Source organism: Mustela putorius, unplaced genomic scaffold (genome assembly GCF_011764305.1).
Source record: "Mustela putorius furo isolate JIRA1106 unplaced genomic scaffold, ASM1176430v1.1 tig00537293_pilon_pilon_pilon, whole genome shotgun sequence".
In the NCBI taxonomy this organism is placed as follows: Eukaryota; Metazoa; Chordata; class Mammalia; order Carnivora; family Mustelidae; genus Mustela; species Mustela putorius.
The window spans coordinates 1875016-1894393 of record NW_025422431.1 but is presented as its reverse complement, the minus strand read 5'-3'; the positions used below and the strand labels follow the sequence as shown (position 1 = coordinate 1894393).

Genomic DNA, 19378 nt, shown 5'->3' with positions numbered 1-19378 from the left:
ATGGTTCAAAGGCAGTCACCGTGGCTGCTTTGTGGGGGCCCTGTTTTAGTTTCTGGAGAGAGAACGTGTGCAAAAGACATAAAGGCTTACTAGCCAAAGGTACACATTTCAGGCTTGGCATGGAGCCAGCACTCGTGAGCCACCACAGTACGGTTTGTGTGTGCTGGTTATGTTTCGGTCAACTGGAGGAAAGATCAAAACATCTCCTGTTTACAGGACCGTAAAGCCAGAGAAGAGCTCCTTTCGAAAAGCTCAGTGTTGCTCCTCGGCTTGCCGGATACAGCCCCAAACCCATGTCAGGAACGACAGTGTCTTTATCCGATCTGGAATGGTTCACTTTTGTCCTCTACACCCTTCAGTAGAACTACTGGCTTTTACAGAACTTTTGCTTTATTACCCTCCCCGCCCCCATCCAAAACCGTACTGGTGTTTGAAGAGCTCTATCTTAGATGCATTTTATCTTAAGTTCATTGAATGAGTTGTAATATACAAAAGATACAAGGGTAGAGTCTTCTGTCTTTCCCTTGTTTCTTCCTTTTTATTTATTTTTCCCTTAAGAGAAATGACCGTAGTCATTACTGGGTTAGTGGAAATAGATTAATCCTTTATGTAGATTTTTCTGCAAGATAATGTAAGGAACTACTTAACTATTTTCCTTGCAGAAAGCATCAGAACCCAAACTGAATCTATACTATGGATTATATAGGTCTCTTGAATTGGTCTCTTGAATTGTTGTCCAATAAGGGTTCATGCACCTCTCCCTCTGTCCTTTCTCCTGGAGGAGGTCAAATGGAGATACGATGTTACCGTGTATCAGCACTCTTACTCTGCTTCCTTCCTTCTTCCTCTTCTCTCCCTCTTCCTCCTCTTCTTCCCGTTCCACAGAAAAGCTGATTGAAACTGGCTTAAAAGGGAATTCATCCGCTTACAGAAAAGATCAGAGGTGGGCTTCAGATGAGGCTTGGTCCAGTGGCTAAAATAATGTAATTTAAGAACCTAGTTTCTTTGTTTTCTTTTTTTTTTTTCTGCTCTGCCTTTCACTGTGTTGATTTTGTTCTTAGTCTTTATATCCACCCAGTAGCTCAGTCCCTTCTCTTGTCTTCACAGAGTTGTTCCTCTAGTTCAGACTTTATATTCTCCTACCACAGAAAGAAAGAATGTTTTTATTTCACAGAAATCTCAATTGATGTCTTCATTTATCTCACTGGCTATATGCTAGGTACACAGGAAATGTTGATAGGGTTAGGCAATCAGGACCCGTGGGGCTTGGAGTGGAAGTTCTTACTCAAAACTCACACCTGAGAATGGGGAGGAGTGGTTTCCCAAAGGAAATCTTTGTTACCAGAAGGAGGGAAATGGATGTTGGACATCAAACAATAGATGTCTACTAAATCGGGATTTAGAACAATGACTTATATGGACCTGGGGCTAGGAGGTAGAGTTTTTAGGGGGAGGGATAAAGACACTGAAAGCTTCTACTACCCCATATATTGTATTTTGTGGATATCTTTTCATTTAGTGTTACTTTGCATTGCTCTTTTTTTCTCTCTTCCAGCTGCTTGTGACTGGACTAATGGAAACAGCTTGGGGGTAGCCTCCTTCTTAGCTGACATCTCCCCTCATCATTTACACACAAAGTGTTACTAAGGCACTGGTGACTTTAAGACCACTAGCCCGGAAGGCCCAAGGATGGGGTTTTGACTAAGAGGAGGGGGATCTGGGAAGTCCACAAGTCTGGAATTCAGTCCAAAAGAGCTCAGCTAAGGTCAGGAGAAACAGTTGTATAATAAAAATCATTGTCGCCCAGAGGCCAAGTCTAGCTTGGGAAATCCTCAAGGGCAGGGGTCAGAAACCAGGTGCCAGAGCCTGCAGGTGTTTCTCTAGTTAAAAATAACTTGGATGAAGCTCTTTGTTCTGTCTTGTTCCATACTGCCCATTCCTATGGGTCTCCTTGTGATTACATAGTTGGAAAGAAATGAGAATTTACCCTGAGGTCTGGTCCTGGCTGAGGCAGGCAAAGAATTACTGTGTTGATTCAGGAGAATGGGTAGGACTCCTATGATATTGTGACTCACCTATGGCTAAAAACCACTCAGTGCCACGAAGGGTCACTAAGCTTAACGATCTTTTACTGTGATGTAAATCATTTGCTCCCAGCTCAAAATCTATGGGTAGAAGTTGGGATTTGTAACTCTCTAAGAGGTTTAAAAGACTCCTGAAGACATTTTCTACTGAGAAACGAAACCTTAACAAAGTGTTTGCTTTAAGTAAATGATTGCAGTTAATTTCTTGTAAAGAAACACAGAAGCACACATTAACTTAAAATAAGCTCATACTGTTGTTTCTTGTAGTACAGCCAGGAAAACCAGTAGCAAGCTGTCTCCTTCAAAATCACATCCCTGGATGATATTCGAGCAACCTGGACGATTTCAATACATCCCCAGGAAAAACAATTTGAATTAAGTTAGAAATCATATCTGCCAATTTTCTTTCCACTATTGCCTTTTATTCTTCGAATCTGAGTAGCAAAGATTGAGAAGGTGTGTGGCATTAGTGACTCAGATAAATGGCAACATTCATTTCAGTGGTACAGCTAATTTGGGCCTGAAAGGATTTTTTTTTTTTTGTAATTGATGGGGATCTTGGTGAGCTGGATGTGTGCTCAGCATAAAGGAATTTAAATTTATGTTCTTTAAAATACTTTGTTGGCCACACAAAAGGATTTTTTTAATGCTTTGGGCTTATTAATCAAATTTTAGTCTACACAGGCATTTTATGCAAAATTAACTTCATATTATTATTCATACTTTTTTGATGAACAGGAGGTAATAAAACTTGAACATTTTGGCTCCAAATAGATTTGATTTTATATTCAAAAGATAGCACCTTAAAGCTGTGAGGATATAAGATAACATCTTATAGAGGAACTAGAATCGATTTAGTTATTATTCAAGTCTACATCCTCCAAACTACTTTTGTTCAGTGATGTTTGTGTTCCCAGTCTTAGTCCTTTTATCCATGTCATAGAAAAGCTCCCATTCCTATTCTTTCTTTCTTTCTTTTTTTTTTTTTAAAGATTTTATTTATTTATTTGACAGAGATCACAAGTAGACAGAGAGGCAGGCAGAGAGAGAGGAGGAAGCAGGCTCCCCTCCGAGAAGAGAGCCCGCTGCGGGGCTCAATCCCAGGACCCTGGGATCATGACCTGAGCGAAGGCAGAGGCTTTAACCCACTGAGCCACCCAGGCGCCCCTCCCATTCCTGTTCTTGAAGTGGTTCTATCATTGAGAGAAGAAAGGCTAGTAAAGGTTCTGTGGGGGGTACTCTTTCCCTTCTTTTCAACCCTATTGCATCTGAGGGGGTTTCCAATATAGAAAGGAATCTGCTCTGCCTTCTCCATTTTCATAAACAAGAAAGGCTGAACAATGGGATGTGGCTTGAGATTCCTTCCCTCCCTACTCTCTCCAGCCTTTGTGTCTTATCATCTATCTATCTCCAGTTCCAAAGAAACAGATATGCACTACGTGACCTTCAGGACCTTATGTGAAGTGGCAGTTCAACATGACATGGGGCTGCATGCTGTTCACTTTTTAAGGAGAACTGAAAGGTGATGTTACGGTAACTTCTGATGGGCAAGAAGGGATACTGCAATTCTTTTTTTAAATATTTAATTAATTTATTTGACAGAGAGACAGCAAGAGAGGGAACACAAGCAGGGGGAGTGGGAGAGGGAAAAGCAGACTTACTGCTGTGCAGGGAGCCTGATGTGGGGCTTGATCCCAGGACCCTGGGATCATGACCTGAGCTGAAGGCAGATGCTTAACGACTGAGCCACCCAGATGCCTGGGGATACTGCAATTTTTAAAAAATTTTCTAAATGGAACCAAGGGTATAGTTGTAGGTATTTTTGTATATTCTAGATGAAAAGCATGTTTACCTGTGGAAGAAACTAAATAAGTAAAGTAAACCAGTTCCAGTGATTCTGACACCCTAACACAAAATTGGGATGATAGAAAAATTCTCATGTAATGCACCAGTGGTGGGTCATCCCTCTGTAGATATTCTAAAATTCCCCAGATCTCCTCTGTTTTGTTTGTTTATTTGTTTGTTTTTTTTAACCTCCTCTGTTAATTGGAAGTTTTCCTTACCTAGCAACTGTAGGTAAGGCTGCTTATTGAATGGCATTTCAAAAAGTCCAGATTTAAGTTTCCTTGTTTTGTGTTTTTTTCTATTACAAGCCTGTTGATTCTATCACTGGGAAAATCACGTGGGAAAGTGATCTTTCAGGCACTAAGGTTAATTGTGAATTTTGCTTAGGACATTACTTTTGTCCTTCTCAAGGATAGGTAATTGTCATGTTCTATGCTGACATACAATCAGGATCATTTTACCATTAGTAACTGGGAGATTTTACTGACTGTAAGCCCCAGAATGGACTACTGTATTTTATCCTTCAAGACAATACAAAGTCCTTTTAGAAAGATCTAGGTCATAAAAAGTTAATAAATTACAACAGCAAAAATCAGGGAAGTTGGTTTTTCGTTAGGAGGCAGGTCAGAACCTTGGAGAGCTCTAAGAGTAAACTGGGGGAGAAATCACAGCCAGAAGCTTCCTTGGTTGGCCCAAATAGATTAGATTTTTTGAGAAGATGCCAATTCCATTTTGCTTATGGTCAAGGTATGATGATTTAAGGTGACAAATCCCTTTCACTCTAAGCATGAGTTGTGTATTTGTGGACTAATTGGTGACTTGGGGCTAATGTCTTAAACTAGAGAAAATGCATTTCTTCAGCACATCTTCTTGTCCTCCAGGTCGTTTTATGAGTTTGGATTCCTCTTATCAGGACTTCTGGTACCAAAATGAAGATGGTCACAAACAGAGTGGAAGAATATAAGATTTCACAGAAGTGTTCACTGTGTACTAGATGAGATCCATTTTTTCCAGTAGAATTTTTTTTTTTTTTCTGATGACATCTTAGGTAAAACTTCAGTAAAACCAAAACCAAAACCAAAGCCAAACCAAACCAAATAAACAGAATGGCAGAGGTGTTCTGGTGAAAGCAGGATTTAAGAGGTCTGGAGTGCCTCTGCTCAGATTACACCTGCCTCCCCCAGTAGCCACCGAACACAGGCAGCAAATCACCATGTTTCACCAGAGTACATTCAATTTACTTGTCAGACAAAATTCCCGAGTTGGTGTGAAGACTTTCTCTAACTACTTCTAGGAATACCTTTATTAGCCCCTATTGATTCCAGAAATATCCTTACACTGGTTGTCTCCCTACCTGTTCATTTCTGTGTCAGAGATTTGCATCTTTCCAGTTAGCTTTTGTGCTTCCCAGAAGTTTTCCCACTGAGTTTTCAAAGACCGTAATTAACGACAACTTCAAACATCATGGCAATAATCTCAGACCTTAGACTCACTAGGGCCCTGCCTAGAAGGATAAAGATAATTGTTAAGAGTACTTGAAAATAAAGCCACTGAGGATTGTAAAATGGCCCTATTTAATTTTTTGCCTTACCATATTTATTTCTGTGAGTGCACTACACATTTTAGTGGAACAGAACACAAGTGTGGTATATTCTCCCCTTCCACACACTCCATTTTGTTCTTAACACTTGAGGTTTCTCAAAAATAAAGTCCCACAGCATTAACTACAAGTTCATTGTAAAGGATGTGATTGGGAGTGCTGGCTTGTCTTTTCTGCTAGCGCCATGACTGTGAACTTGCGGAGGGTAGTTATATGGAAGTGGGAGTAGACTTGCTCTGAGGAGTCCCAGTTAGCTTCTCTTAATTCAGCTTCTGTTTCACCTGCCCTTACATTTCATGTTATGTTAACTCAACTGTAAGAAGTTGCTCTATTTTAAGAAAGTTTAAAGAAAGTTTAAAGTAATTGCATTTAAATTATTTTAGGCAATGCGTTAGACGAGTTCTAACAGACAGTGTGGATATTCAGTTTTGATAATGCCTGGTCTTCTTACAGATAGTTCAGTTAGCAGATTCATTCTTATCTTTTGTATTCCCTAGATGAAGTGATATTTAAAAAATTCATGCTGTCCAGCTACAGTTCTGTTAGAAGTGGAAAATGCCATCAGTCATTTCCTAAGACTTCCTTTCAGAGAAATGTAACACAAAAGAGTTTTGGTTGAGAGAAGCGTAATAGATTCCTACAACTGTTGCCATTGCACGGTGGCATATTGCAGTAGCTTTCTGGAAATGTTCTGTGAGGTTTAGAATTCAAGAAACAGTTCAAAGTTGCTTAAAGCATATTTATTTAGGGTTAAGTGATGCAAGATTTGTTCCAGAAGGCTATGGAGCTGGGTAATTTTGAGTGATAAAAAGAGACCAATGAAGCCTGACTTTATAAAACATGTAAGTGGCAAGTGGAATTTCTTAAACTTTGAGATGGAAACACAGTTCGGAATGAAATACTGAAGTATGCTATTCTATTTTAAAAATTTACAGTTTTCCATTATGAAAGTATGTGCATGTGTTACGTATGTGCACATATATACATACATACGTCTGGATAACAATGCAGTTAGAAATGCAGAAAATCTAGAACATTAGGAAGAAGGAAAAGAGAACACTGGTAAACAGCTCCCAAACTGTTAACATTAGTTGTGAACATTTCTTTTAGTAATTTTTTTTATGCATAGATTTTTTTTGGTATAGGAGGTTAGGAAAGAATGGGAATAATCAAAGTTAAGATCATAATGTATATGCAGTTTTATATCTGTCTTCATTTAATATTTTGTCAGTATTTAATAGTATTTTCTATACTGTCTCCCAGTATTTGTAAACATACTGGCTGCATAGTATTCCTTGAGTGACCATAACAGTTTTTCAACAATTTCTTATTATTAGGCATTTAGGTTATTTGCAGTTTCGTGATATTTTAAATTACATTTTTCTGCCAGTTGTGCTTTTCCCCCCCTTATTTTTGCTTTTTTCTTAGATAGATTCTGAGAAATAGGACTTCTAAGGGGTTTTGATAGTGAACATTTTTATGCTTCTTGAAAAATATTAACTGCTTGTATCAGTTTTCACTCTCATGTGTAAAAGTGTCCATTAAACTGCATCCTTCCTTCCCAGCATTAGCTGTCTGCTTGAGAAGTGAGGAGCTGGCCAAATCATGAGTCCCATGAGAGCAAGAGACAATTTGTGGGGGTTGAGGCCCCATCTTGGAGTAAGTCAGGCTACTGAGTTCAAATTAATACCTGATTCAAGGGAGGCTAGTCGAACCATGGGAGCCAGGGTATGTAGCTTCAAAGAGTGGGGAGAAGGTGCAGAGTGAGCAAAGCTAGAGGTGATCTAGAATACCCAAGAAGGGTCAGATGTTGGCACCTTACACAGTCCCAGTGTGGATCTTTCTGGGGGATAAGAGTAATCCACTTGGGGAGTGGGGTGGGGGATCTAAAATAAGTTGTGAGGGTGACTTTTGTTCTTGATACTCTTTTATGCTATTGGGAAAATACTGTTTCTTTTACCATGTACATATTATTTCTTCAATGAAAAGTTAGTTTATGACAAAGAAGAAACCAGAGAAATTAACATTTCTTTGATTATTGGTAAGGTTGCATGCTTTTCACATAACTGTTACTCCATTTCAATTTCTATTTTATCCGAATGCCAGACAGCGCAAAATTTTGTGGTATGAAGTGTCAAATAATTCCTTTTATCAATGGAAAATTTTCATTACAAGATTTGTTTCTGTTAAAGAAAATTTTTTCCCCTTAGATTTCTTTTCTCTCCATTATTAGGCAGCGATGGGTCCCAGGGCTCATTTGCTAATTTGCTTATTTTCCTCCTTTGTCTCCCCAAAGGTAGGAACTCAGTACATTGTTTCCCCATTGTTTCCCAGCTTCTTTCCTGGATTGAGGTCTGTGTGTGTGTGTGTGTGTGTGTGTGTGTGTGTGTGTGTCTGCGTTTGCCTCAGTGTGGCTCAGAAGCCAGGTTTTCAGTAAGTGAGATGTGAACTGGGGTGAGCTGGGCCTCTGAAAATAGCATCCATCACTATGTTTCTGATCTAAGGAACCTGACAAGGAACTCAGGATTGGTTGAGATGTGTTCGAGGTTGTGGCCTGATTGACTGGGGAGTAGCATGTGTGGTGCATTGATGAGAGAGAAATGTGGGAAGGTTGAGGGTCCCAGATTCAGGAGCTTCCTTCAAATCGGGCAGCCTCGGGCAGGTGAGCCACCATGGGGAACCCCGAATTAATGCCAGGTGTGAGGTACGTCGTGGCGTGGTGAGGCAGGTGCCATTTGTTTGGTTAGAAACTGATATTTCAGTGAACTGAAGAGAGGGTCGGCAGAGTTATATTCTCTACTGTCACTTGCCGACGTGAATGTCAGAAGAACTCTTCAATGGTTCTAGTTACCCAGTCTTTAAAATGAGCTGACATGACACCTCCCTGACCTGTTTCATCAGTGTTCAGTGAGAATGAGGCAAGTTTCATGCTAGTAGTTAATTCTTTTGCTTCTGTTTATTTACTTTTATTGGGTTTTATCACTTTCTTCTAATGTGTGTTTCATTCCTTGTTTTTGAAATCTCTCTCTTTTTAAAGATTTTATATATTTACTTAGAGAGAGAGAGAGAGGCAGGGAGAGCACAAGCAGGGGGAGCGGCAGGCAGAGGGAGAAGCAGGACCCCTCGCTGAGCAGGGAGGACCCCCTGCTGAGCAGGGACCCCCCCCCTCCCGACCCAGCCCCAATGCGGGGCTCGATCCCAGGACCCTAGGATCATGACTTGAGTTGAAGGCAGGCGCTTAACTGACTGAGCCACCCAGGCACCCCATGAAATCTCTTTTCTATTCCCTTTTCTTTGGTAATATGTGTCCTGTGCTTACTCTTTGGGGCCATCTTCATTTCAGATTTCTTTCATGCATGTCCAAAAAAATCAGTAGAATAGGACTTAATATATAGAGAATAATATATGTGTGTGTATATTGTGTGTCTATGTATGTATAGTAATATAGAGGGAAATGCTTATTTTTCTCTTTTTTCTAAAGAGGCCTCTTAATTTATACCTTGAGCTATTCCCCCCCCCCCCCCCCACTTTGTTGTGGCTTGTACAGTTCCCTGAAGAAACTTTGGACACTTTCTCTGTCTCTACCCAGGAGAGTGGAAAGCTCCAACATCTGCCTCGTTAGACCATTTTAAACATATGTCCTCGTTTTAGGACATGATCACAATCTTGTAATATCTTGTCTGTTCTCCCCTTCTAAACAAAGTGTCTCAAACCACAAATTACGTAAGTGAAAGTGGTCATGTAGCAATAGTGGGGAGATTTTTATTTTGTTGAGACTGTCTGTACATCCCCTGATGGGGATGCTTTTCAGCTAAGTCATTTCCCACTGAAGCATACACTGAATGGTAGAGGTCAAATGTATTTCCATGTACTTGGAGATTGTATTTTAATGGGAAGGGACTTGTTAGCATATGTTTATGCATTTAACAATTAGGCTGAATTACTTGAAATGAATTCACATTGGTAAGAGATGTTTGCCAGCTTATATGCATGCATATATATATATGTGTGTGTGTGTGTGTGTATTGTGTATATATATATATATATATATATATTTACACACATATATATATGTGTGTGTGTTTATATATATATATATTTATTGTGGGATATAGGCTAACTTGCCAAACAGGTAAAGAGAAAAGATAGAATTAAAAAAGTACAAGTTGAGGCAACTAAACTTTTTTTTTGTCCTAGAACAGGGACTTGACCACTGACCAAGAAATGGAAATTGTAAATTTTTCCTGTTAATGTTTAATGATGATCTCTGAAGGAAATTCATAGCAAGTTACATAATCATTTTGAGTTCTCTACTGTGTTATTGCATCTTCTTTTTTTAAAAAGACTTTATTTATTTGAGAGAAAGAGAGAAATCAGGAGAGAGCGAGCAGGGGGAGGCTCAGAGGAAGAGGGAGAAGCAGACTCTCCCTGAGCAGGGAGCCCGACGAGGACTCAGTCCCAGGACCCTGGGATCATGACCTGAGCTGAAGGCAGACATTCAACAGACTGAGCCACCGAGGCACCCTGTGCTGTTATATCCTATTGATACCTTTGTGGTCTCGAGTAGCTCAAAAGGAATTTTCAGAATCTTGAGGTCAAGAGATTGGCCAGTGAGGACTTTGACACTCTTCTTTTCAAACAAATTCATAGGTAGGACTGTCTTTGTTTCACTGTAAGATGCTCAAGAGCTGACTTTTTCCTCTGTTCATCAAATCTTTATTTGAACATCTCTTAAAACCTGTCTATCTTGTACCTAAGAGAGCATTTCATGATTTCCCATTGTCATTTGGTGCCTGGAAATCAACCCACTTGGTAGATCAGAGTAATTGCTGTCCTTTGAAAGGATGCACTTTTTTTTAACCTTTTTTTTTCTTTTGATAGAAGACTTTTCTGGTGAGATTAGTTATGATATTAATGAATGTGATTATGTAAATGACTTTGTGATTATATAAATGAAATGTGTCAATGTTTAGAAGAGCTGCATAACTCTGTGAATCAGTATTTTCTAAATGACCAAATGCATGATGGTACAAAATCATACAGTAAGTAGAAGATACATTTAAAGTGCAGGATAGGTGAATGGAATTTAATGTAAGAGCATGAAATGTTTATTAATACAGTTTTGGATTCCACATTGCAGCTAGCCTTTAAGAAACTTCCGCTTGTTGGGGCTCCTGGGTGGCTCAGTGGGTTGAGCCTCTGCCTTCGACTCGGGTCGTGGTCTCAGGGTCCTGGGATTGGGCCTTGCATCGGGCTCTCTGCTCGGTGGTGAGCCTGCTTCCTCCTCTCTCTTTATGCCTGCCTCTCTGCCTACTTGTGATCTCTGTCTGTTGAATAAATAAATAAAATCTTTAAAAAAAAAAAAGAAACTTCCACTTGTTGAGTTTTGGTATAGTATCCAAGAAGAATATATCTAGAATTATTTGACAAGGCTATTAAAATACTTCTCTCTTTTTAAAGTACATATTTGAGTGAGGCTGGATTTTTTTTCATATCCTTCAGCCAAAACAACATATTGCAACATCGAATGTAAAAGCAGATATAAGCGCTCAGCTCTTTTATTAAACCAGACATTGAAGAGATTTGCAAGAATGTAAAACAATGCCATGCCCTATTTCTTTTGGAAATCCTAGTGAGTCCATTAAAAAAAAAAAACATTTTTTATGTTAACATGTAGTAGGTTTATTATTTTAAAAAAATTAATAAGTATTCTTAAAATTTCTCAGTTTTCATTTTTAATATAGAAAATTTAATCCCTATAATTTGTCTACACAGAAACTCTTTGGTGTTCTCAATACTTCTTTTTTAAAGAGAGGTTTCCAAGACCAAAATGTGTAAGAGCCTTTGGTATAGTGCATAAGCAGGGACTTGGAGCCAAATTGCTTAAGTTTGAAACTCAACTTGATTGTTCAATAGCTGGGAATGAGATACTGAACCACTTTTGCCTTGTCTATAAGGTGGTGTAGTAATATACTTTATATGGTTGTGATACGGCCAACTTGAATGTATGAAAAGTTCTTAGAATTTATATAGCATTTGGCAAGCTATATAATTATTAGCTGTTGAACATTGGTAGTGTAACATGTATTCTCTTTTGTTGTTGCTAAATTTCTAGCTTTCTAGAGATTGGGTGTTTTGGGGTATTAACACAGTCAGCTGTTATCAACAGAGTCCTATATCCACAGATGTTCTATATCCACAACCTTTTCCATAATCCTTTTTCCTCCAAGTCAGTGGTTCTTTGCTGTGCATTCGAATCACCCCAGGGGCTTTAATTTAAGACAAACACCCCAACACCCAAGACCTCAAAGAGGGACCTCAGTTTAACCCATTTGAACGAAAATCAGAAGGTTGGGGGTTTAGGCCCAAGCCGTAGTATTTTGAAGCCTCTCTAGGTGATTCCATAGCAAAGACTGATAACCACTGCTCTGGAGTCTGTCTCTCTGCCTGGAGGGTCTGCCTTTCCCTCCATGTTCTCTAGTATTGGAGCTGATTTCTCTCTCCCGTCCTTTATACCGTTGTGTCTGGGGGTATTGTGGGTGTTCTCCTTGCTCTTCGGTGCTGCTACCGAGGAAATTGTCATTCCCTTTTCCTTAAAATTTTCTGCATATATGATTTAAATGCATATAAATGATTCTTCTGAGCCAGGCACACTTTTGGTGGCGTTCCACACCTCGTCAGTCCCAGTTACAGACCACCTCTGTTCCTTGGTTATAACCATCCTGTTCTCTGGCCACACCTCCTGTCTTTCCAGTTCGTTCTTTCTAGTACTTATCTGTAGTATGTTATCTCTTAAGAGTTATCAAATCAATTAGTCTTTTTATTAAGCCAATAGCACTGGCTGTAGGATTAACTGCTGTGTTGACCTGGTTGGAGGAGTAAACCTCACCGTGATGAGCATCAGCGTGTCAGGCCTTTATTCCTTTTGTCATTCTTATTCTATTCACTGTCCTTGAATTTGCAGCAGCCCTAGTTCAAGGTTATATATTTTCCCTATCAATAAGCCTTTCCCCATGGAGTAATACCTAATGACCCACCAAACGCAGGACCACTCACCCTGCCACCCTTTCACGAATTCTCACCTCCCTTACAAACTTGCCTGGCTTTTTCCTGGCTTGACGTCCATGGTCCATGATTATAATCATTCTTTTGCAAACTCTCTAAGATCTTTGCCTCTCTTTCTTTCTGTTGTGCTCTTCTGGCAAAGTCCCAAGCTTTGTTAAATCCAAATTCCTCTCGCTTCACGTTTGCACCCAGGCAGGGTAATTTATGCTAATTGGCCTCACTTAAAAACCATCCCTCTAACCTCAGTGGGGCTTTTAGTGCTATCTGGAATTCCTCCTACATTTCTCCAGTCCATTTATTCTACTAAATGACTCTTCTAAATGACTGTTTCATACTTTCTTCTCCAACTTCCAATATCCTTTCCTTCTTCCTGACTCCCATTTGATGACCTTCCTTTCTGTTTCAAGGAGAAAATAGAAGCTCTCTGGGGAGAACTGCCACACATCCTGTCACCACATGAAACAACCTGCCTGCCCTTAAACTCATTCGCTTGGTTTTTCCTCTCCTTCCTGGGGATGGGCTTTCTGTGCTCGTTTCTAAGGCCAGTCCTCTTGGAGATCCCATCCCGGTCTACCTATATTGTTTCTTTCCTCCTGCTGTTCTGCTTCCCATCTCCACCTTACCACCCCTGCCCCTGCCCTTCTCTACATGGACATCCCAGCAGACGACAAACATCTGAGCAAAACTTTCCGTTGACCCCACACTCCCCACTAGTTCCCAGTTTGAATTGTCTGCCCTAGCTATGTGCACTTTCTGCCCATCCTTTTTTAGACACCTGACAGTCATGTTTTATGTTACCAAAGACAACCCGTTGAAGATGCTGCTGATGGGTTTGTCCCTGGGCCCAGGGGTCAGCTCTCAGGCTTCCTTACCTCACCTTGTTAACGCCATTTCGCACAGCTGATCGCCTCTTTCTCCTTGAACCACTCCCCTCCCTAGGCTTCTGGGATGCGTGGTGTATGGTCCTCAGCAGCATTTACTACCATCCACTGATCTGTTTCATTTTTGTTAGTTATCTTGGCCCACCAAAATGTAAGCTCCTGGAGAGCAAGGGCTTGGCTTGTTTTTTTTACTGCCTAGAACAGTGGCTGTTGCTTAATAATATGCATTTGATAGCTATTGTTGAATGAATGAATGTGAGCTTCACAATGACTGTTGACCAGATCTTCCCCCATTCCCAGCTCCTTTCTTGCTTGTAAGCTGTCATGGCCATTTCCTTCCTCTCTCTGAACCTCGCATTTCCTGATTTAGTTTCCCTCTTCTCTTCTCCATTAATATCATTTCCAGGCCAGACCATCACTACTATGCTTATATTTCTATGGGGCTCCAGTGTTTATAGAGTGTGTATTTATATCTGATACTTATGTCTGATGTAATACTTATATATTATATTACATGTTATATATATATTATATATAATACTGATACTTATATCTGATATTTATATCTGATGCAGGTTGTCGGGAACCTGGGTTGAATGATGTTAGCATAGAATGCTGGATGTATGTGCAGATTGAAAAAAATTAAAATTGTAACAGAATAAGAAGGAAATTAAGTCTTCTAGGGCTAAAATGATGGTCTTCCAGGATATCTAGGTTTCTTGTCTTATTACCACGCTGCTCTACACGTTACTGTGTCTGTCTCCTCATGATGGAATTCCACCGTGATTTTTCTGCCAGAACTTGTAGAAGGCAGGAGAAGTCACCAAGCTCAAAAGACCCTTCTAACTTCAATTCTGAGTTTATTCCTAATTAAGAGTAATCTGTTCCTCTTAGATTTTCATAACTCTTTTCCTCTGTGTTGCTGTGCTGATGTGATACTGGACTTGTATGAAAATTCCTTTTTAACTGGCCTTTTATTTATGGCTTCCCCAGAACCTCGCCTCCTGGAATCCTTCAAATCCCGAATGTCTGTTGCTTGTGGTGAAGGAACTCGTGCAGCAATATCACCAATTCCAATGCAGCCGCCTCCGGGAGAGCTCCCGCCTCATGTTTGAGTACCAGACGTTACTGGAAGAGCCACAGTATGGAGAGAACATGGAGATTTATGCTGGGAAGAAAAACAACTGGGTAAGGTTTTTTTTTTTTTTTTTTTTTTTTTTTGTTTGAGGATGGGAAAATAAAAGGCACTTCATCTGTAATAAAATAATTCAGATGTTCATTTACCATTTCCTTAGATAAATATGGTTTGGGTTGCCTGCATACGTGCTCATAATTTAGAGCTTGAAGAGACTTGAGTGTTCATCTGATTCATTATGTTCCTCAAAACGATCACCTGGAGAAGTTGGTAAAATTTGGAGGCTTCTGTCCTCGGCCCCAGATGTTCATGACTCACAGGGGAAGCCTCGGGGGCTGCATGTATAACCAGGTCCCTTGGAGGTGCTGACACAGGTCACACAGGCCACATATTTGAGACACTGCCAAGTGCCCCTTCCTTTTTGGTGTCGAACATCTCTCGCAGTCAGATAAGAGAGGTCAGTAACTCTGAAGGTAGCTAGGTTATATGGAGCCTTTTATAATCTCTTTTGGGAATTTCTCGACTTTGTAGGATCTTTTAAAGACACCAGTCGGGTCATAGCTCTCCTCTACCCAGAACTTACATATAACTCTCTTTTTCTCATGTGATGAAGCCAAAGTCCCCCCAGTGACGTAGATAGGCCCTACTTGCTTCCCTTCGCCACTGCTCTACCCATCATGGCTTCTCTGTTTCGTCTCTTACCTCTTCTAGAAGTTTCCAAATCCGGCATTATAGCACACATGCTGGGCTGCAGATGCAGGGTGCTCCTACCCTAGGGTCCCTGTGTAGCTTTCCCTTGTTGGGCATCTTTTCCGTAGATATTTTCGTGGCTGGTGCCCTTTCTTTTTAGTTTTCACTCATATGTTATATTCTCTGTGGTGCCTGTGTTAATACCTCCCCCCCCTTTTTTAAAAGTAGACTCCATGCTGAGCTCCCAGGGTGGGGCTGGAACTCATGACCTGAGATCAAGATCTGAGTTGAGATAAAAAATCAGTCACTTAACCGACTGAGCCACCTAGGCGTCCCAACACCCCCAATTTTCTTAAATAGCTTCTTTGAGGTACAATTTACATACCATAAATTCCCGGGTTTTAAGTGTCCAGTTCAGTGATTTTTTTTAACACATTTGCCAAGTTGAGCCACCACCACACAATCCATTTTGAGAATGATTCCATCACCCCGATGAGATCGCTCATGCTCATTTATGGTTAATTCTCTTCCTACTCTAACCCAAAAGAAAGTAGTTAGGAACTATTAAACTACTTTCTCTCTGTGTAGATTTTTTTCTTACAGTGGTGTCATTTAATATGTGGTCTTCTGTGGCTGGCTTCTGTCACACCACAGCTTCTCCTGTGGTGTAGCGTGTGTTGCACCACGTTTTGTTTATCCATTTACCTAACGAACGATGGACATTGGGGTTGTTTCTGCTTTTTGACGCTCATGAATAAAGCTGCTACAAATATTCATATGCAAGTCTTTGTAACAGCCCCCCCCCCCACTTTTAAAAAAGATTTTATTTATTTATTTGAAAGAGAGAGCAAGCAATGGGGTGTGGGGGTGAGAAGGGCAGAGGAAGAGGGAGAGGCAGACTCCCTGCTGAGCAGGGAGCCTGATGCGGGGCTCAATCCCAGGATCCTGAGATCATGACCTGAGCTGGAAGGCAGTTGCTTAACCAACCGAGCTACCCAGGCACCCTGCTTAATACCCCTTTTTAAAATCGTGTCTCCCATACCTCTACCTTTACTCTGCTCTACTTTTTTTTTTGCATTTCTTTTTAACATACACATAATTAGCCTGTTGTATTAATATATAGTGCTGCATAAAGTAACCATTCCAGAATTCAGTGGCTTCAAACAACATTTATTATCATAGTTTTTGTTTGTCAGGAATCTGTATAGACCCTCTGCTTCAGGGTCCCTGATAAGCTGAACTCAAGGTATTGGCCAGGACTGTGTCACCTCGAGGCTCAGCTGGAGGCGGGTCCATTTTAAGTTCATTCTTGTGGTTGTTGGTACCATTTAGTTCCCTGTGGGCCTTTGGATTGAGGGTCTTAGTTCAGCGCTGGCTTTTGGCTGGGACTGCCCTCAGCGCCTTGCCTCTTCACAGACCCCCTCCATGGGGCAGCTTGCAAGATGGCAGCTGGCTTCCCCAGAGCAAGCAAGCGGGAGTGTGTGAGTAAGGCAGACATCATAGTCTTTATGACCTAATCTTGAAAGTGACGTCTCATCACATTTGCTGTGTTCTGTTTGTTAAGTCCAGTCCATATGCGGGGGGGGGGGGGGACGTACACGAGAGGGTGAATACCAGGCGCCATCGGGAGCCACTTAGAAGCAGCCTACCTCCCTCATTTATTGTTTGTTGTTTGTCTTTCCCCACTGGAATGTAAAATTTCAGGAAGGCAGGGATCTCTGCTCTGTTCACTGTTGTATCGGAAACACCTAGAGCAGTACCTGCCATGTTGTTTAGTTTCTATAAACATTATTGAATGAATGAATGAATAAACCTGATTTGAATGAATGAATGAATAACCTAGTTAATTTAATCATAGAGTAACTTTTAGGTTCCCTTCTCTGTCTTAACTCTTTCAGGTTTCACTTAGTCTTCCTCTGTTAAGTTAAATATGCTTCCTCCCATTTTATTCTTCAGCCTTTTCTTAAAGGACATGTTTCCTAAGATCTTATATGTGATTAATGCCTTTGAATCAGTATGTCTAAAATTGATTGTTACAAATCATCTTGTTTGTTCAGTTCAAGGTTTTTTAAAAAAATTATTTTGTTTATGTTACTGTGGCAAAAGACACGTAAAATTAAATTTACCACTTTCATTATTTCTGAGTATACAGTTCAATAGGGTCGAGTATCTTCACAGTGTTGTGCAATGTATCAGTAGAACTTTCCCATCTTGCAGATTTGAAACTCTGGACCCGTGAAGTACCAATTCCCCTTCCTTCTAGCCCTTGGCAACTACCTTTCTGCTTTCTGTTTGTGTCATTTTGAGTTTTTTAGATTCTTCCAATAAATGGGATCATGCAGCATTTGTCCTTTTGTGACTGGCTTATTTCATTTAGCATAATGCCTTTGAGATTCACGCAGGTTGTAGTATGTGACAAATTTCATTCCTTTTTAAGATTGTGTAGTATTCCATTGGAAGTCTATACACATATTGTTTATCTATTTACCCATTTGCGGACATACGAGTTGCTTCCGCCTCTTGGCTGTTGTGAACAATGCTGCACTGTGTAAGGGTGTGATAATATGTCTGCAAGATCCTGCTTTGCATTCTTTTGATGATATCCCCAAGAGTGGGATTGCTGGTTCATATCACCAATGCTATTTTTAAGTTTTGAAAAACCTCTTTACTATTTTCCCAAATGGCCACACCATTTTCAGTTTCCACCACCAGTGCAGAGTTTAAGGCTTTCAACTATTGATGATTTTGCATCTTGAATCTGTTCCCATGGATAGTCAGGAAAACTTTGTTGAACTTAGTCTGTCCTCTTATCATAGCATTTTTCTTATTAAATAATCATCTTTGTTCTCCAAAAACAGATGTTAGGTTAATTTGGCATGACTTCTTGGTGAACCTGTGTTGTCTTTAGTGCTGATAGACTCATTTGAAAACGGGAATCACTGTCAGAACTAATTGGTCTTTAGTTTTTAGGATTTTCCTTCCCACCCGATTCACCCTTTGAATATTAAGGCTGAATTTAAATATATCCAGTTTTGTGGCACATTTTCTGATCTAAAAGTTTTTAAATTACAGTTGACCCTTGAACCACATGGTGGTGAGGGCACCATTTCACCCCCTTTACCCCCACCACGCAGTCAAAAATCCACGTATAACTTTGGATTTCTCCAGAGCTTAACTACTAATAGCTTACTGCTGACCGGATGCCTCTAACATGAAAGGTCATGAAAGGTCGATTATATACTGTTTTCTTATAGTAATGTAAAGAAAATGTTATTGAGAAAATCTTAAGGAAGAGAAAATACATTTATAGTCCTGTACTGTATTTATCAAAAAAAGAGAGAAAAATCCTTTTAAATGGATCCGCGCAGTTAAAGCCTGTGTTATTCAAGGGTCAACCTTATTTTCATTGGCTCAGCTAATACTTGACTCATAGTCCATCTAGATGTTGAAGTTTCAGTTCATTTAAGGCAGCTAGAGAGTTTAAATTTATCTTGTTTTGAAAACTTTGTATTTAATGTGAACTGATTCTTCATTCTTCACCTAAAAAGCCGACTACTGCTATACTTACCCCAGTTTATTTTGATTTGCTGTTGAGTAGTTTGTAAACTTTAGGGCAAATGGGTATGGATTCTGGGGAAGTAAAGAAACTGAGAATCCCATAACAAGGCAAGGTTAGAGGTTAAGCTTCCAGGAGAGCAGGCCTAGGAGGGCCTAGTAGAAGTGGGAGCTGAGACTACAGAAATGAAAAGATAGGCGTAGGAGTTCATCACTGGTCAAGGAACAGAGTGTAAAGGTGTCTTGAGAGATGAAATACATTCAAGTTTGGCAGACTGGTTCAAGAATGCATTAAAGGGCAATCTGCTAATGGAATCCAAAACTAGACCAAGAACCCGGGCAGTAAACAGAGGGCCCTGGCAGAAAGCAAGGAACTTGATTTTGAGTTTTGAGCCAAGAGTTTTTGAACCTGGGACGTATGAGTTTCCTTTTGCTGCTCTCTAAAAAACTGCCACGAACTTGGTGGCTTAAAGCTACACAGATTTATTATTGTTACAGTTCTGGAGATCAGAAGTCTACAGTG

At 40.2% G+C, this 19378-nt stretch overlaps 1 protein-coding gene across 4 annotated transcripts in view; it reads left to right on the top strand.

The window, feature by feature from the left end:
• Positions 1 to 19378, top strand: part of BABAM2 (BRISC and BRCA1 A complex member 2) — a 406664-nt gene that overhangs the window by 111415 nt on the left and 275871 nt on the right. For all 4 annotated transcript variants that reach the window (XM_004777487.3, XM_045073852.1, XM_045073853.1 and 1 more), the window contains one exon: positions 14469 to 14663. In XM_004777487.3, the coding sequence (XP_004777544.1) occupies positions 14469 to 14663 (195 nt within the window). The remainder of the gene's footprint in view (positions 1 to 14468; positions 14664 to 19378) is intronic.